The sequence below is a fragment of the Electrophorus electricus genome, chromosome 8 (genome assembly GCF_013358815.1).
Source record: "Electrophorus electricus isolate fEleEle1 chromosome 8, fEleEle1.pri, whole genome shotgun sequence".
In the NCBI taxonomy this organism is placed as follows: domain Eukaryota; kingdom Metazoa; phylum Chordata; class Actinopteri; order Gymnotiformes; family Gymnotidae; genus Electrophorus; species Electrophorus electricus.
This window is the reverse complement of record NC_049542.1, coordinates 17,820,109-17,838,712: the sequence shown is the minus strand read 5'-3', so window position 1 is coordinate 17,838,712 and position 18,604 is coordinate 17,820,109. Positions and strand designations below refer to the sequence as shown.

At 38.7% G+C, this 18,604-nt stretch overlaps 1 protein-coding gene across 4 annotated transcripts; it reads left to right on the top strand.

Annotated features, from left to right (window-relative positions):
* Nucleotides 1–8,432: 8,432 nt before the first annotated feature.
* On the top strand, nt 8,433–18,373 carry LOC113578439 (protein naked cuticle homolog 2-like). Of its 4 annotated transcripts, none has more exons than XM_027011680.2 (10): nt 8,433–8,633; nt 8,750–8,776; nt 8,874–8,956; nt 14,377–14,437; nt 14,768–14,805; nt 14,895–14,990; nt 15,073–15,202; nt 15,331–15,397; nt 16,007–16,134; nt 16,299–18,373. In XM_027011680.2, the coding sequence occupies exons 1-10, from the start codon at nt 8,609–8,611 to the stop codon at nt 16,805–16,807; spliced, it is 1,164 nt and encodes a 387-aa protein (XP_026867481.2). In that variant the 5' UTR covers nt 8,433–8,608; the 3' UTR covers nt 16,808–18,373. The 4 variants fall into 4 exon arrangements, with proteins under 4 accessions (XP_026867481.2, XP_026867480.2, XP_026867483.2 ...); XM_027011679.2 differs by having other exon boundaries at nt 14,708–14,805; XM_027011682.2 differs by lacking the exons at nt 8,750–8,776; nt 8,874–8,956.
* The last annotated feature ends 231 nt before the right edge of the window (nt 18,374–18,604 follow it).

Here is an 18,604-nt window from a genome sequence, read left to right as displayed (position 1 = left end):
CTTATTCTGTGCTCATATTTAATAAAGCAAGAATTTGTTAGTGCAAGAACATGTCTAAAGTAGCTGGCCCGAGTGCCGCAGGGCGGGACGAACGGACATCCTCGACGGTGCCAGACGTTTATTCACATTAAACATATATAATAAAGGTGACACTCACAACACTTATGGCAAACATGACTACACTTAACATTAAACGAAGAACACATATAGATTAACAGGGGACTACACAAACCAATGTTACGGCTACAACGATCAAAATTAACACACACGTAGCGACAATGACCAACGAGAATGCACACACTGACAAGGGTTTAAATAGACAGACAGACATTCAACAATAAACCCCGTATGTGCAGTCCCGAGGGGCGTGGTTACAAACAGTACAAACGCGAATCCCCTGCACGCGGCGGGCAGTACCACGTAACTCGTGGGTGGCGGAGCCTTCCGTGACAATGTCACATAGTGATGAACCCCCACTGTAATTGCCAGAATATTCTAAATATTCTTCTGATTCTGCAGAAAAAACTCATTTGTGCAGAACAAACTGTAAGACCTAGAGATATGAAACTCAGACAATAGGTAGTAGCCCCTCCTGTTACTTGGGTAACAGAGATGAGCATGATTAGCCTAAAGGGGGCTCTATAACAATGAAAAATGCATTGGGGTCAGTAACTCCTACCACATGAGACCTAGAAATGAAATTCTAGCAGATTCTGATTCCTTTGCTGAAGTAAAACAAAAAAGGTCAATAGAACTAATAAGCCTTGACAACTTGGCGTTATGGCTAGTTTGCATAATATGCAAAACCTAGTTAAATGTTACCAGTCAAATGTTAGCAGTTAAATGTTACTTAAGTAGCCTATGTAGATGTACTACTGAAGAATGTTTTTGTTTTGCTTCCAAATAACCATTGACCGTAAGGAGGTGCACCCATCCTGAAAGGGACTTTTGGGAGCTCTTGTAACCTTCAATTTGTATTCTTTCCTCAAAGATAAAATCCAATCATATGTTCCTACAGATTATCCCACAAAACTTTACCTTGGCCTAGAATATTAGCCATTCCCAAATGGAATATTACCTATTCAATCCTCTTTCCCCAGTCATGGCAAAGAAGATCTTTCAGTTTCCTTATATATGATAACTATTAAGTATTTGGAATTTTGGACATTTGATGGCTTAATGACTAAATTTCATTATGAAGTGTAAATTATGAAGACACTTCTTTTTGTAGAGCACTAAGTACAAGGGTCCGTATATATTTGCGCTTCTGCGATCATTCTTGTTAAATCCTTTTGGCATGTGCAATTATATTAAAAATCCACTTACCTTTCATCTTATTTTGACCGGTCAGTTGACATAGCAACGTAGTTGGAAACAAAAGAACTTGAAGCTATGTGACGTCAAAATCATTATAGAGCTACTATTTTGATAAGATGTAAAATGTGCACTTGGGTGCGAAATTCCTGGTAAAAATATATTCTCTTCTTAAATTCATGAAAAAGCTTTCAGATTGTCAGAGACAGCAAATCGAGACTTTAATGAATGGCCTTTCAATAATTATTTATGTGAGGCTATTTCAGTTGCTTGGTTTTTCAGTTTAATGTAAGACATAACATTCAGGACGATCATCTATTGACGAAAGGCTGACGAAAGGGTTCGGGCGGTTAGAGTTTACTTTGTATCTTAGTGTAAGCCACTTTAATGTGCTATGTTTGTGGAACATGTTTCATGTTACGGAATGAAGAATGAGTTCATGTAGCTAATTATGCTTATGAAAAATGAAGATCAATAAGGGAAAATTATGGAGCAACGTGTCACATTTGTTATATATCAAGATTTTTATTTAGAAAAAGTTGTACTGCTGTCAAGATTAAAAAAAAAGCTGTCCTGCTGTTTTGGGTGGTTTCTTCTTCTTCTTCTTCTTCTTCTTCTTCTTCTTCTTCTTCTTCTTCTTCTTCTTCTTCTTCTTCTTCTTCTTCTTCTATTATTGTTATTTACAAACTACCTTTTCCAGTACTGGAAAAAAAATTCACATCGAGTACTTGTTGCTGACATATAAATAGCTTTTTTTTTTTTTTGCCATATAAAGTATACGTATATACAGCACATCGGCTCCCGCCAGTAAACCAGAGGGTCACTCCTATATTATTGTCACTATTTCCTAACAATCGCTCATTGTCTGTCTCTCAGTGCCTATAAATTAGTATGTTCTATCAGCATCACTAGCTTTACATTTATCTTTTCACTTATTAAATTGCACTGACAATTCCTATGTCGCGAATATTTCTCCTCTCACAAAATCCCTTGAAGTTGGGATGTGTTTGCTTGACTTTTAAACATTCTGGGAGTTTGCGGTTGAGAGATTTGTGATCAGGTTCGTTTCACTGTCAAAACAACGTAGGAGAAAGGATAGTTAGATAAGTCAATTTTAAACGTTTGAAAAGCACCGCAGCGTTGCCTATCCACTTGACATGGGCGTTTCGTACCACTCTCTGGAGCAGTGTTTCGACACGTCTGCGCTTCGGAAACTCGATAAGGAATCGAAACGTCAGTATCAACTGTCCCATCCATACAAAAATACTCCATGTTATGCAATGAACAGTTTAAATCCAGTGTGGACGATTTTTTTTGTCAGTGAGAAAAATTGAGTTTTCAAAAGTCGCCTGCGTCGACAAAAAATGCTAAATTAGATCGACAGAACCCAGATAGCAAAGAAAAAATCGCTCACAATCCAAACCCACACGTGCAGACTCGTGAAGCTGAAATCCCATAGTTCTGAAGGGCTGTAATTCATCTAGGCAGTAAGGGGAGTAATGCGAAGTCGGCCCATCTCCCCTCTAAACAGTAATTGCAGCTTTAATCTTGACTTGATGTCACAGACTTGTCATATATATTCAAAAGGATAATAACAAATTGTACAAAATGCACATTAATTTTTGTAGTAAACAAGCTCCTGGTGGCAACTTACAATTAATGTACAAGAAAATGTAGCACTTTCATAAATGTAATCAAAATGGGGTCTTGAATAGACCATTTTGGTCTTTGTACATAGAGATTTTTGTGGGCAGATCTTAAAAGGTGGCAAAAAATGACAGCATAGCTTTACCAGGTTTAGGAATAACTGGACGCATTCTCCAGTTATTTTGTATATTATGGACTGATGTCCTGCCTTTCCAGTGACAAGGGGGCATATGAGATAGCACACAGGAGGGAAGTATCAGATCTTGTGGACTGGTACCAGTACAACAATCTCTCCCTGGATGCAAACAAGACTAAGGTATTGATTGTTGATTCAAGGAGTAGGAAAAAAACTGCACAAACCATTGTATATAGGTGGAACAGAGGTTGAATGGGTGATAACCTTCAAATTCCTTGGTGTGTACATTAGTGAGGACCTCACTTGGTCTCACATCACAAACTACCTCATCAAGAAATACCAACAGAGAATCTACTTTCTAAGAAGGGAGAGAAAATTTGGCATGCCAACCAAAACATTCAGCAGCTTCTACAGAAGTACTGTTGAAAGTGCTCTTACCAGCATCATTACAGTCTGATATGGAAACTGTATTGCTCAGGAGTGAAAGGCATTCCAGTGTGTGATAAAACCTGCACAGCTCATTTCTGGAACAGTCTTCCTGCAGTTCAGGACATTTACCATATTGGAGACATCAGAAGAGCCCACAGCATCATCAGAGACAACACCTGCTCCTCTAAAAAAAAAAAAACCCTACCTCTTCTCTCTTCTGCCATCAGGACAGCACTAAAGAAATGTGAAGGCCAGGACAACTAAACTGGAGAACAGCCTCTACCCACAGGCTGTCAGGCTTGTGAACCATTCACTCATACACACTGCCCCTTCCCACCACTTTGAACTGTTGGACTCTGTTAGAGACCCACAAACTACTCACTGAATTGCACTCTTCATTCAAATACACACTCATTGAACTCTTAACTTTTCACACATCACAACATTTGTAGCTACTACCAATTACTGTTTGGTAATAATTTATTGCAGTATTACACCTTATGACCACTGCTCCTTGCCTCCTTTTTACACGATACGCACTAGTAACTTTAACTATTTATCTTTGTATAGGAGTCTTAATTTTTAAATGTATTTATAATTTGCTGTCCATATAGTTTGTTATTTAGTTTTGTATGACCTAGATTTTCTGTTTAAATTTTTCTAGAGTTTCTTACCAGTGAAATGTTTGTTTGTACTGTCCATGTGACAATAAATTCTTGAATACATTCTTGAACCTTTTCATTGTTTAATGTATATTAGAACAATGTAAATCACAAGAACTACTACTGTGACTATCTAGATGTATGTTAAAATGTTTCTAATTATAATTCTAAGTATTTTTTCATTCTTTAAGGCTAATGTAGGGCTAATGCAGTAAAACTGTCTGACAATTAATTGTTTGAAACCATAAATGTATACATTTGACTCAAAGCTGCCTCATAGTGTAAAAGTAGTGTTAAAAAGTTGTAAGACAAAAACGTGAAATACAAAGAAAAAGATGTATTACAAAAGAATTGCTGCAATGTTAAAAAACAATTATAATTCTAGGTTTTATTTGCCATTTGTCACATGCATCCTGTTCTTTATCAGAAACTGTGCCAAGTATTATCTGAAATGGAAGATTGGGATAATTAGAAAATTTGTAAGAAATATGCTTCCCTACTAGTCTTAGTGTGGAAGAAAAAATGGCAGCCTGAGAATCTGCACTGATTTTAGGTGAGTAAATCCCCTCCCACATCAAGCAGATTGTTGAGCAACACTAGTTGGAAAATCCTTCTTCAGTACCTTGGACCTGATGTTGGGTTTCTACAACATACCCATGACCAAGGAAGACAAGAAGTACACTACATTCATGACTCCCCTTGGGCTGCAATAATGTAACAGGATGCTGCAGGGGCTGACTAACAGTCCAGCTTTATTTTTGCACAAGATGCCGAGTATTTTTGGTGACCTCAACTTTAGTGGCGTATTGTGCTACATTGACAATTTGCTTGCATTTTCTCCAACCAAGGAGGAAGTGCTTAAGAGATTAAAAGTTGTATTACAACAGTTATGGTTTCATAATAAGCCCTTAGAAATTCCACCTCATGCAATCATCAGTTTGGTTCCTTGGCCATCTTATTGATAGCAATGGAGTCTTGCTGGATCTGGCAAAAGTCAAAGTTATTACAAGAATGAGCAAGTCTGATCTGATGGAAGAAGATGGTGCACACCTTTGGCAAAAAAATAAACCAGTCCATCCTAAAAGATAGCCTTCTGGAGTCATCTTATCTCATGTGGCAGCTGGCGGGGAGAAAGCCCATCCTATCACATTCTGAAGTAAGTCTCTAACCAAATCACAGAAATGATATCCAGGTCATCACCTTGAGTTTTCAAATGGAATGTGTGTGAGAAGTTCAGCCAGTGGTGAAAGAGCCATTCATTAACAGAGTGGACTGATAACAACCCACTGGCATATATATAATGCCCAAGCCCAACTTAGATGCCTGTGAACAGTTGGGTTTCCCAACTTGCACCATATACATTTGGTAGCAAAAACATGCCGGCTGATGCTCTGAGCAGAGATCCATTCACAAAGACAGTAAGCTGTAGACTCATAACTAAACCCTACAATGGTTTACTCATAGAAGCTGAAGGGGTGAGTGAAGATGGAATTTACAATGCTTTCTGTCTCAAGTCCAGTGCTTCCAAGCCTCTCCCTTGTCCAAGCCCTTGAACTTTTCTTGTGGCAGTGCAAATAATCAACACTTGTCTGAATAACAATAAACAGTGGAATTTGGCAGCAGATCTGAGAGCATTGCAGATCATTCAGTATCTTGAACATCTTCCACCTTCAGGTTCTGTGTATTCAGAGATTTCCTTAGTGAAGCTCCAGCAAAGTCAGGAACTTTATCTAGTCATTTTAGAAATCATGTCATTCGTCAGACAGAAAAGGCTCCCTTTGAGGTGAGAGAAAGACAGATGGACTCGAGGGCCATAATACTTCTGAAGCAGTGGGACAAAATGACGATCCTAGATGGTGTGCTCTACAGAGTCATAAAAGATCCCCTCAGTAGACAGAACAGACATCAATTTTTCCTCTCCTTAAGTCTCCAGGAAATGGCTTTTCATGGGATGCATGACTTTGCCAGTCGCCTGGGTCAGGCAAGCACAATTTATCTTGTATGGCAACATTTCTTCTGGCATAAAATGGAACATGATGTCAGGGATTACGCGAAGCACTGCCAGTGGTGTATTTTGGCTAAAACACCTGAACAGTCTGCCAGGGCCCCATTGGAGACCATCAAGACTTCAGCCCCCATGGAGTTAATCTGTTTAGACTCTTGGAGCGCTGAGGATAGGAAGCAACATTCAGTAGATGTGCTTGTCATAACAGATCATTTTACAATGTTAGCTCACGCTTTTCCATGCTCAAATCAAACTGCAAAACAAATTGCAAAGAAGTCTGGGATTGAGTCATTTGCATTTATGGGTTTCCTGTGAGGATTCACACTGACCAGGGAGCTAACTTTGAGAGTGCACTCTTAGCAGAGCTTTTAAAACTATCTGAGGTTTCCAAGTTAAACATCACAGCTTATCTTCCCATGGGGAATGGAGGAACTGAGCTGAGAGGTTCAACTGCACACTGGGTAATATGCTCCTAAGGCTCTTGTTGATGTAATAAATGGGATCCAACAGTCTACACAGATGGAAGAAAAAAATCTCTAGACTAATGTATATAAACTGATGGATGAAAAAGGACCTCACAAATTAGTTAATAGGAATTTGATCCTAGACACCAGTTTTCTGCCAGTAAAGCTGCTTGAAGGTATGAATTTGAATGACCCATCCAATTTTGGATATTCAGAGAATAAGTTCTTCACTGTAAGTCCTCTTGAAACCTTGGAACAGGATGAATCAGATGAACCTGAAGATGTAGTAGACCTGATATCGCCTGATGATGAAGTCCTAGAAACTGATGACTCCAGTCTAGGAGACAGTACTGAGAGTCAACCTGATGATGATTTAGAGAAGAGTTTATTTCAGCTGGCTACTGGTGCAGATAGTCCAGTGTGTGATTTTTACTTTTACTTATTTATTAGTCCCAGATACAATTTCAAACACTCAAAACACACAAGCATACACTAATAGTTATGTACATTCACAAACCATTGACACACAGGGTGTTGTCAGATCTTGTGCAGGAAGAGTTTTTAAAGAAATTCAGCAGACTAATCTAGTCTGTGGCTCAGAAATATTTTAATTTTGAGAAATTTGCAAACAAACTTGCCAGAAAATCATAGTCATTTCATTTTGCCCAACAAAATACTTTTGTTTGCTCATACAGAGCAAATGGTACTCATAGGTTTGATTTTATTAATTTGCTGTGAGTTAAACCTTTTTGTACATTTGTTGGTAAAATGATAGTATGGTGTACAAGGCATCATATTCTAAGGGGAATCTAAGGCCTAATCTACCTTATTGATTTATCTTGACTTGTTTAGCAGGTCAACTGAATGATTGAAGAATTAGATTTTTAGTGTCCTGTGCCAGTATGGTTATATGCACTTTTCAGATGTTAACATCCTATGTATGTTATGGGATAATTTAACTAGGATTTTAGTGAAATTCATAGGGAATGTAACGGAAAGGAGAGAATTGGATTTCTTTTCACATAAAATCCTCTGTCTGTTCTGATAAATGCTTTTGGTATTTTTCCATCATTTAAGTGTTCTTATTTTATTCATACCTTTATATTTGGGTCGTTTTATACAGACTGGTTACGAAACTTTGTTTTGAAGCAATAAGCCGTGTCCGATGACGTAATGAGCGAAAGCCTGTACCCTATTCCCAGTTCACGGTAATTTTGCTGAGGATGGCCAGTTGTGTGCGTGCGAGCACAAGACCAATGTATACAACTCACGATCATCGTCACTGAAACACAACGCAAAGCACTGGGAAGTGCAGTCCTCTCAGACTGTCATACCACCCGGCTACACATACATAACACTCAGCAACTATTGAGACAACTGTAATTGTATGCATGTAAACAATATGCATGTAAAATAGCCCAATTAACCAAGTTACATTATAATTTAGCTACACCACTATTAATGAAAACCTCTGGGATTTATAAAGTGACCTGTCTATTTAATAATATAAGCAAATTATAATAAATGTAGAATAACAGCTATACAGAAAACTATTATACTCTTGTTATAACAGACTGTTCAGCCAGTTAAACGTTACTTAAATAGCCAACTGTAGCCTAATGTTACTTAAGATGCGCTACTGAAGAATAGTTTTCCGTTGCTAAATAACCAATGGCCGTAACGAGGCACGCCCATCGTGAAAGGGAGGGTGGGAGCTCTTGTAACCTTCGAATTACATTTCTTCCTCAAAGAAAACATCCTAGTCGGACATTCCCTCAGAGGATTCTACAAAACTTTACTCTGGCCTCGAATATTAGCTGCTGGACAGTATGGATAGAACCAAATGGAATATTACCTATTCAGTACTCATCCCCCAGTCATGGCAAAGAAGATATTTCCGTTTTTCCTTATATGATAATTAAGTACTATACAAGTCCAAAGACGGGGCAACATGGGAAAATTACAATCTAAACATGGTAAGATTTTTACTTCCTCTTGTGTCGAAAAGTACATGAAAAAAAGATACGGCCTTGTTAGAGCCTAAATACATTTTGTGTACCTCAAAAATAAACCCGTTTTCTGTTATTTTTAGCATGTAAACAAAGGGAGAATCCAGAGGGTACGTAAGGCGTTGTATCACATACAACTTCATTCACAGAGTTTGATGATGGTGCATTTTGTTTTTGAATGGTTGTGCGGATACTTTGTTGTTTTAGGTGGCACATTCGCAACGAGCGCTCTTATATTTCAGAAGGAATCGGCTGACTATAGCGAGTCTCAGCGAATCAGACACAAGCAGGTACTGGGTACCCCAGTCATTTAGTCTCTTCTTGATGTGTTACATTTTTTCTAGGCTATTATGTTGTGATGTCGAACAATAAAGGAATCCTTTTGATATTAAACAACCGCTCATCATAGGATAATTTTATTGAAAATTAATTTTATATAAAATTAATATATTGTTTATTTTTCATTAAAAAAAAAATCCTATTTATTTTATTGATTTATTTTTGTAACATGTGGTAAACCTGGAAGTATTACATCAGGTAATTGCATAATGTAGGTAGTGTAAATTAGATCTTTTTTTGGGAATTGACCACAGAATAATACTAGTTCGAAATGGAATTTAAATAATTATTTACATATATTACTTAAACTGCAATGGATAAATGCTGAGAACACTGTAATTCCAATAAATAACAATATATGTTGTTCACTGATGTGAAAACATGATATGCCTATAACACAGGGTCCAAAGTAGATAAGTGTGTATGTGTGTGTGTGTGTGTGTGTGTGTGTGTGTGTGTGTGTGTTTATGACTATTAATGCTGTAGTGTTGGTGTGTTCTGTTAAGAATACACTGAATCTATGACTTTTTAAAATTATTTGTGGAAATCAAAGTCAATTATTAATACAATTTCCTTTAGTTACACAAGAAAATTTTCATTTGATTGTGAATGACAGCATATGAGCCATTTATGAACACAAACCCTCCAGTGTTCACGATTTGCTCCCTGATTGATTTTGTTGTTAGACTGGGAATGCTATGTGAAGCTTAAAACACTTCCACTAATGAATCAGATCTTTTTAGTTTCCGGTTCACAGCTAAATTCATTACACTCAGGACTTAACTATGTACAGACCAGCTAAGCACTTTAATTATGTTTGGGAAGAGTGCGCTTTCCTTTCTTCTTTTCGCAACTCATTCCCTCAGTAGAGCCTGGAACCTTCCTTACAGTGTGAATGCATATGGCTGGCAACCAGAGGAGCAGGGTCTTTGAGCGCAGCCCCACTGAACATCTGGTACTAGTTTTCAAAACAGAGAGGGGCTGTCCTGGGAAAATTGGCGGAAGTGGTTGGAGGAGTAGAAAGGAGGTGCAGTTAGTGGGAGGAGTGGCATGGCAGAGGGTTGTGGGAGGTGACTGAGGAAATGGAGATGGTTGGAGACTGGGAGAAGGGAAGAGAGGAGGTTGATGAGGCTTTATCATGCCTCAGATCATCTCATTAAGTGTCTGTCTTGTTGTCTTGTTGGTTGATGTGTATGGATTAAGACAGGGAGAACGTCTGACATCACCAAACCAGTAACCAAAATATAAGATTGGAGGATACAGTACTGTATCAGGAGAGTGATACCTTGGGGTATTGTGCAGAATATCACTATTAGTAAATATCACTTTCTATCAGTTACAATGCACACATGACATATTTGGAAATTTTTAATTTTTGTGGTATCCATTTTTCATTTCATGGCAGCCAAATATGTTGGTCACTTGAGGAGGAACCACAGTTCAGGTTTCTTTAAGTGGGGGTGCAACCACTTGCAGTTTGGTAATTCCATATAATTAAATTGTGATTTCATGATATACAATGCCATGATTAATGACATAGCTCTGAGTGACAAGATATAAGTGGTGTAATATATCTTAAAATGTGGGCTTTTAATTTTGAGTTTGCTATACAAGTCAGCACATTAAAACACCAGTCAAAGCAACATGCAAGCCAGTTTACTACAAGAACAGAACAAACAATAGAGCAAGAATGGAGTGCAGAAAAGCTTAGAAACAAATTCTTAGATGCAAATTCTAACTAGGTCTTTCAGAACAACAAAATGCTTAAGTTTTTCCACTGTTCCTTAGTACTGTGCACTCAAATCTACCCATGTCAAAAATCTAATAATCTATCAAATGTTAAAATAAGTTTGATTGCTGTGCTTCTTAGTAGTTTACAGACATTTTAATTTCAATTTAAGGATCATGGCTTCTAGCTAAATAACAAATTAAATGCTAGCAGTAATAATCTGTATCTTAAAACTTTGTTTTGCCCACTTTTTGCATATAGTATATTCTATAAATGTTATTCTAATGAGCCTTGTGTCTTTTGAAGATGAGATGAGCAGGGACGGTTGCTACATGCTTTGACTCTAATTATAACACTGCTCCTTTGCATCAGTATCCTGTAGGTTGAATCATAAAGCCAAGGACACTTTAAAGGGCTGAGTCGCCGGGCTCAAAGCAACCAGTGTTTGCTTGGAGAGGCTGAAAGAATCCCCTCTTTCACCCTTTTTCCGCTCCTAGCCATACTTCAAAGGCCATGGGGAGGGGTGCATGTGCTCCAGTCACTCAGCCATGATGCTGTCTCACTAGCAGAGAGCCTGGAGGTGACCGTAACATGTTTACTCAAATGGTTAAAAAATAAGCAGCAGGCTCAGAGGACAGAGCACATACTTGCCATATAGCTAGAGTAACTAGACTAGGCACACTGGGCTGTTGACCCTTAGCACATACTTACCATACAGCTAGAGCTACTAGAGTAGGCACACTATGCTTCAACACCAAATAGTCTATCTCAGATTCTTTTCTTGTCAGCATAAGGGACTAATGCAATTCTTTAAGAATTTTGTCTAATTATAATGTTTTTTTTCAATGAGCAGATACTGAGCGCTTGGTAAACAAAAATCTTAACATCTATAGAAATGAGTTCCTCACAACTGAAGCAGTCTACCCGTATTGAAAGAATGTCTGCACATTATAAAGAGTGTTTATGAAATGTGGAATTGTTGTTTAATGACTGAATTAAAAGTCAACTTTATTACTTTATGGTGTATTTTAATACAGTCACAGATCAAAGACGAAACATTTGTTTCAGTGTCTATATTTTGAATAAACTTGTAGTGTTAAGAAGTCTAGAATCAACGATTCTATAAAGTAATCTGTCTCATGCTGAAGTAGTGACCCTCACTAAACGGAATAACAAAGGCTCCATTCATCACAAAACAAGTTTGCATGGACAGACTTGGAGAATTCTGGCATAAAATACAAAGCCCATGGCTTGTGGTTAATATTTCGGCAACTACAAAGACTTTTGAATGCATAAGACTGTTGCTTTAACGTTGATTACAATCTAAGGTTGCATTTTGTATTTTACCAGTTTATTCTAATCAAATAATCCTGGCTACAGGAGAGAAGGAGAAGGATTAGTACTGTCTACCTTATGGTGATTTACCTTATGGTGTCTTTTACTTTCCTGAACATGGCAAGGTAAGTTGGAGTTGTGTGGGAGTTTAGTGCATGACCATAAAAGATAAAATCTCAACAGTCGAGTCTAATCTCAACATCAGGGCAACTACAGACTTATATAAAAGTACTTTAGTACATTGGCTCATGCCCTGACTGTACTCTAACCTGCCTTGCCTCAGTGATGATGCACTGACATGGCACTTCCCCCCCTTTTTTCTCGTAATAAGGCTCCCATCCAGGTGTTTTGTGACAGGAAGTAAAGAGGAACAAAGCAGGCCACTGTTTGCAGTACTGTGCGAGGGGTCAGAAAGCAGTGTGGGTGGGTGATGAATGGGGGGTGGGTTTGGGGGGCTTGCCCTGCAACACCCGGCTTAGAGCAGGAAAGGACCCCCCCACACACTGGTAACACGAGCCCACATGAAAGGCCCTAGAACAGGCAGAGCGTGGTAGAGGCTTGGGTGTGATGATGGGAGGGCTCCCTGGCACAAAGGCCAGTCACTCATCACACTCATCTGCAGGGACCTTTGTTCTGCTGCACTTCTGTCAGGTTTCGGGCCGCTCATTACGCTGACACATGCATGCATGTGGTGAGAGCTCTGCTCCGGCTTGGCTCTCTGCTAAGCTGCCTGATGCTGCTTGCTGATTCCTTGGTGCTGCTTGGTGCTGTATGATTTAAATTGAGGGCAACACTGGTGCTGATCACTCATGTGTTTGACAGATGTCTCCTTTTGAAGAGAGGTTATTTCAAATGCAAGTTTGAGTGCAAAATATTTGCTGTCCACGTTCAGTCTTAGCTCTTTTGAAGAGAGGTTATTTCAAAAGCAAGTGTTAGTGTAAAATATTTGCCATCTACATTCAGGTCTAAATGAGAGCTTTGGGAAGTATAAATATTTACTGGCATTTATGTGATGTAATGAATCTTGTTTTATGATGCAGGCTGATGTAAAAGTTTGGCAGGACTGGTTGTGTGTTTGCATCATTCTCTCTTGCTTTAGGAGACTGTCTCTTATTATTCTCTTAAAGCCCATAATGAACCTTATAGCCCTGCTTTTACTTTCTGTTGTTTGCACTCTCTTCTTTTTAAAATGCAACAAATGTGCAATAAGTGTCATTTTTGTGTGACTATGAATATCAGTGTGAGCTCTCTTAAATGAGAATGCACTGATGGTTTTATACAACAAGAACCTCTGAAATAAATAAAAGACTGAAAAAAACTCTGACCTCTTTTACCTAAACAGCATTCATGTAATCTGTACTTCCATGACTGCTTGAATGGCATTTATTATTAGTATTTGGGGCATCAGCGAATATGTGGAGCTTCAGCCCAGTATCATCTGATATGGTCCTATTGTTCAGAAATGTATTGATCATATATTCTGCCATGTACATAGACCACACACACTTTGTGTTGTATGACTCTGGTTTGTGGCTGGAGAGTTCATATTTTCTACCCAAGTGAGATGACCAAAGGCCATCTGCGCCGGTTAGTGGCACATGGAGCAAATTATGACAGAGAGATTAGCAAAGATTTAGAACTGTAGGCTGCTTCACTTCCTCCTACTAAATTCAACAGTGCAAAGCATCTGGAAACAATTATGCTTGAAACCACAGGAGTGCATAGAATGAAGTTCAACCCCCCCCCCCCCCCCCCTCCCCCGTGGATACATTAGGGGGGTTGATTGTGAGACAGATTGCACACAGGGTTTGTGTTTGTATATATGGTATCACAAAGGTCCCAAAAAGAGGCTTATCAGATGTGTGATTTTATTGCATTTTATACTGCTTAGTTTTGCTGTTTTTAGTTACGGAAGTTATGCAAAATGTAAATGTAAAGAAGTATGGAGATCTCAGTATGAGCTTTTGTCTGTGCAATGAAATATCAAATTTCAGACAAATGCAAGTTTGCACAGCTTCTTTTGGAGTAGACATGAAGTTGGAGTACACTTGAAAGAACTGGCTTGCACTTTGAGCCTCTGACCTAGACACTGACATACTATAACTCTACAGATGTGCAGCCTACTCCAGTTCTCTCATCCACTCGCTTCTCTGCCAGATAGACAGACAAACTCTGCCAAAGACTGTGCCTTGTTTTCTCTTGATATATCAGAACTTTACTCATCTTTCTCTCTCACTCACTCACTCAGTCACTCACACTCACTCACTCCCACTCCTACTCTCATTCTCTCCTCTTCCTTCATTCCAGGATGTGTATGGTGCAGAGCTAAGGGATGACCAGTTCTTGGATGATGACTGCCCTCTGGAGGGTATGCTGAGAAATACTGAGGGAAGCCTTTATCTGTCTTAAATGTACAGTTTCCTGGGAAACCTTGTGTACTTTGCTGCAATATTTTTTTTACTACCTTTACTCACCTGAAATCCTCTATACACTGTACTTCAGTGTACTGTAGTAAGAGATTTAGAGATATTCATCATTATAGTGATCCAGAAACATCCTATACTTCACTATAATTCACTCCATCCATCCATCCATCCATCCATCCATCCATCCATCCATCCATTGTTTTTATTTTCAGTAATACTACCACCAGAGATAGCAGCTGAATACCAAAGTGACAAGCTCTTTCTTTTATCAGAAAATGGAGATGCCCTGAGGAAAACTGCAAAGACTGATGTAAGCAAATATCCTCAAGAGAACATGCTGAATAACAAAATTACAAAAACAAAAATGTTGTAACCTTCACTTTATTTTGTTTGTAACAGAGCACGGAGTGTAGTGTGCCTAGTATTGATGAAAATCGGCAAGAATGGGTCTTTGCACTGTATAACTTTGACCACAGTGGCAAAGTGACCAAGGAGGTAATATCTTGTAGAGCAATATCTCTGCAAGGCTCTGTAAAGAACTGTACAGTGTCTCAAACTGAATGTGTGTTTGGGACAGGACATGTCTAGCCTCATGCACACAATCTGTGAGGTGGTGGATGCATCAGTCAAGCAGTCTGCGCTTAGCAACAGCAAAACACTGCGTATCAAACTGACTGTCACACCTTCAGTCAGCAGCAACAAAAGAAGTGAGTCTTCCTCCAACAATAAACTCACATTCTGCATATGCAACTGCACTGTGAGCACATAAAAACAAAGCATATTTATACTTTAATGAATAAAGTAGTGACCATGGTAATATTTAAACCCTTGTCAGATCGAGATACTGGGCCTTCTCTGAACAGGCGAGACCATCTGGAGGAGAGTCGACCCTCATACACCAGGTTAGCTCACCCTTTAAAGAACAGGTTTAAAAAGACTAAGTCATAAGTTAAAGAACAGTCAGATCAATGTGAACTTTTCGATCACTTACACACAACTGAGCATTTAGTGCTTTGGTCTGAGCTTGTTCAAGTGCCCTATGACATCACATCCTCCCATGCCAACAGACAGGACAGGTGAGACACAGATAGACAGATGACGTGAACTGGCAATGACTAGCAGGGATGAAAATGGGCAAAAAATTAAAAACACTTTTTTGCTCTTTATTTTATTAGTGAAAAGCCAAACAAATCTGAACTACTCTACCAAAGCATCAGGGGAACAGCATAGAGGAGGGGGGGTTTAAAACCTGACAAGGTCCATTTATGTGGTAATTTAAGTAAGTTTAATTAAATAAAATCGAATACTGTCACACTAAAGAGCATACAAATAATGTTGAACTGACTTAGAAAAGTACATTTAACATATTTCAATTTTAAATAAAAAGTCTAAATTACAAAATGGATTGCCCATTTGTGATGGGATGACCTGATATAACCTGATAAAACATACGGGAAAGTCCTCAAGCCATTAAATAAATACTAACTACACTTCCTTTCTCACCCCGATAGAGGACAAAGTACAGATCTACTTGGTAGTTCTGAAAGAGCGCTTTATCGTGTGGATGAGAACTCAGAGCGTAGAAACCACTATTTAGACCTGGCTGGGATCGAAAACTACATGTCCAGGTTTGAAACAGGTACTGGGCAGGCTTCGCCATTATACATTTATGCTTCTCAAATTTTATTGTATATAAAAACACAGACAAAGTTATATAGTTATATTGCTTTTCTATTGTGAAAGATTGAAACAGTGGTAGAATTCAAAATATTGAAGAAGGCATCTGTGATTTGTTTTGAGAAGGAGCCTTTCTGGATGAGCCCCTAAAGCCTGCCACCGCTCTCACTTCACACAACACTCTTCATTCACCTGTGGAGGAGCAGGGTCAGGACAGCATGGCTCATGGGGCCCGCTCCACCCAGCAGCGCCGGTCCCAGCTGGATTGTTCCAACCCGGGGACAAGCAGCGGCCATGGCATTTCCTTCTTCAGGTCCCTTCGGGGCCGCAGCAAGTTCACAGGAGCCAGTGGGGTCATGGGCAAACCCAGCAGGCTACATGGCCATCACCCTGTCAGCTGGTGCAACCCTACTCAGCAGCAGTCCCTGCAGCACAGCCACATTAAGCAGGTCCGTGCCAGGCTCCATGATGCTCCTACGCTCCTATCGCCCCACCTGGGCCTGGACTGGGAGCTGCCGCGTGGAGCAAGAGCGACCCCTGCAGGGTTTGTGCCCATGGCTCAGAAGCATGAGCACCATCACCTCCACGAGCATCATCACCACCACCACCACCACCACCACTACTACTCATCCTGACTGCAGCCTCTCCTAGGGGGTTGGGGGGAAGGCCTTTGAAATGTAGACAATTTGAGGCACAGTAGCTGGACCATGTGACTGCCACTTGATGAGCTGCATGAGTGAGACATTTTATCCAATCTAGCTGGAATCATCATCACCTCCACATGAAAAAGGACAAAAATTCTTTGACTTTCAATCTCAACAGTCTTTAAAAGAAAACTACACAACTGTTGGTGCTATATTATAGCAATTATGTGTCATTTCCCCCATATAACCTACTAATACTAAACAATTATTTTATATTGTTTTCCTGGTGATCTTCAGAAACCATAAGATTGTCATGCAAGAAACACATGGATGTTTAGAGAACATATGTGTTGTTAATGTGGTGAAACAAATGTATAGTCATTCTGCTATTGCTGACAATTCAGAAGTCAGATATTGACTTTTCTTCAAAGCCCATAAGACTGATATTTTCCTCAGGATTTTCTATAGAAATACCCACTCATTTTATGAAGTATATATTCTCATGTATATTGAAGAATTTGCATATTTGTACATTATAACACAATATAACAATATTTATAACCTTGATTGATTTGTGTAATGTATTATTTACTGACAATTGTTTACATAAACATTTGTGCACATGTAAAGATTATGGTCCTTTTGGTCTTATGGTTAGTGTAAATGCTGTTGTACATAGTATTATAAGTGTTCTAATGGTGTAATGATCTAATGATGTAGATTATGTCTGAAAAACAGTTTTTTATTGAATGCATTAATTGTCTTTCCCAGGTTCTGAGACTCGGTTGACTCTTGTTAATGAGTAGGATCGATCCTTTTTTTGCTTTTAACAACCCAGGGACCAGAGGGACAATAATCCACTATAATCAAAAAGAGTTGTTGTTGTAGTTACTGCTTGACATAATAATAACAGTAATATAATAATAGCTTACTGAAATATAATCATGATGATGAATATAGGGGACTTAAATTGTCAAGTTGTTGAAAATGTTTAGAGCCTTTATACATGAAGGTGCTAATTTGTTTTCAGGATTAAATAGTTACATCAACAAATCACAAAACACCCATCCAAAACAAAAACAAGTATGTTTTTTAAAAAAAGTCACCAGTTCACAAAACATTGCTTGTTTTTCTATTATAATAATACATTTCCATAATGCAGTGCTAATTATAGACAAGAAATTACAATGTCATGCTGATTAGCAGAAAAAAATGAGCCCCCATTTTTTAAATAATTAAAGTGTACTTAAATGGTAATTACCTGGGAAGACATTTTTGCAGTAAAAAAGGAGGACAACAGAACACAGCTTGCTGAATGCTCAAGTGAAATCAAATGATATTGTGATATTTTCTGTTTGCTATGTATTCAAAAGAACATTAACATTTGCATTACCAATTTTGCTGTCCTTTCATTGTATTCCCTTTTCTTTCTTTTTGTCAAAGAAACACACTTGATCTTATCTATCCCTCTTACAGTCATGAATTTAATGACCCCCTGTTGGCATTAACAGACACTTCTCTCCGTGGTGCCTGAAACAACCTGTCAGATTCAGGGTCACTGGGGTCTTTTAAAGGTAACAATGTGGTCCTGTATGGCCCATGCTGTTGCCTAATGCAAGGACCATTCTTGCAATATTTCCTAAAGAGAGGGAACAAAATAAACAAATACATATAGAGGGCATAGATCTAATTTGTAATGCAGTTACATGATAACAGAAACTTAATAAAGTTACATAATGAAGTAAGGACATCTATTGCACAAGTTGCTGACCACCTTCCAGTACAAAA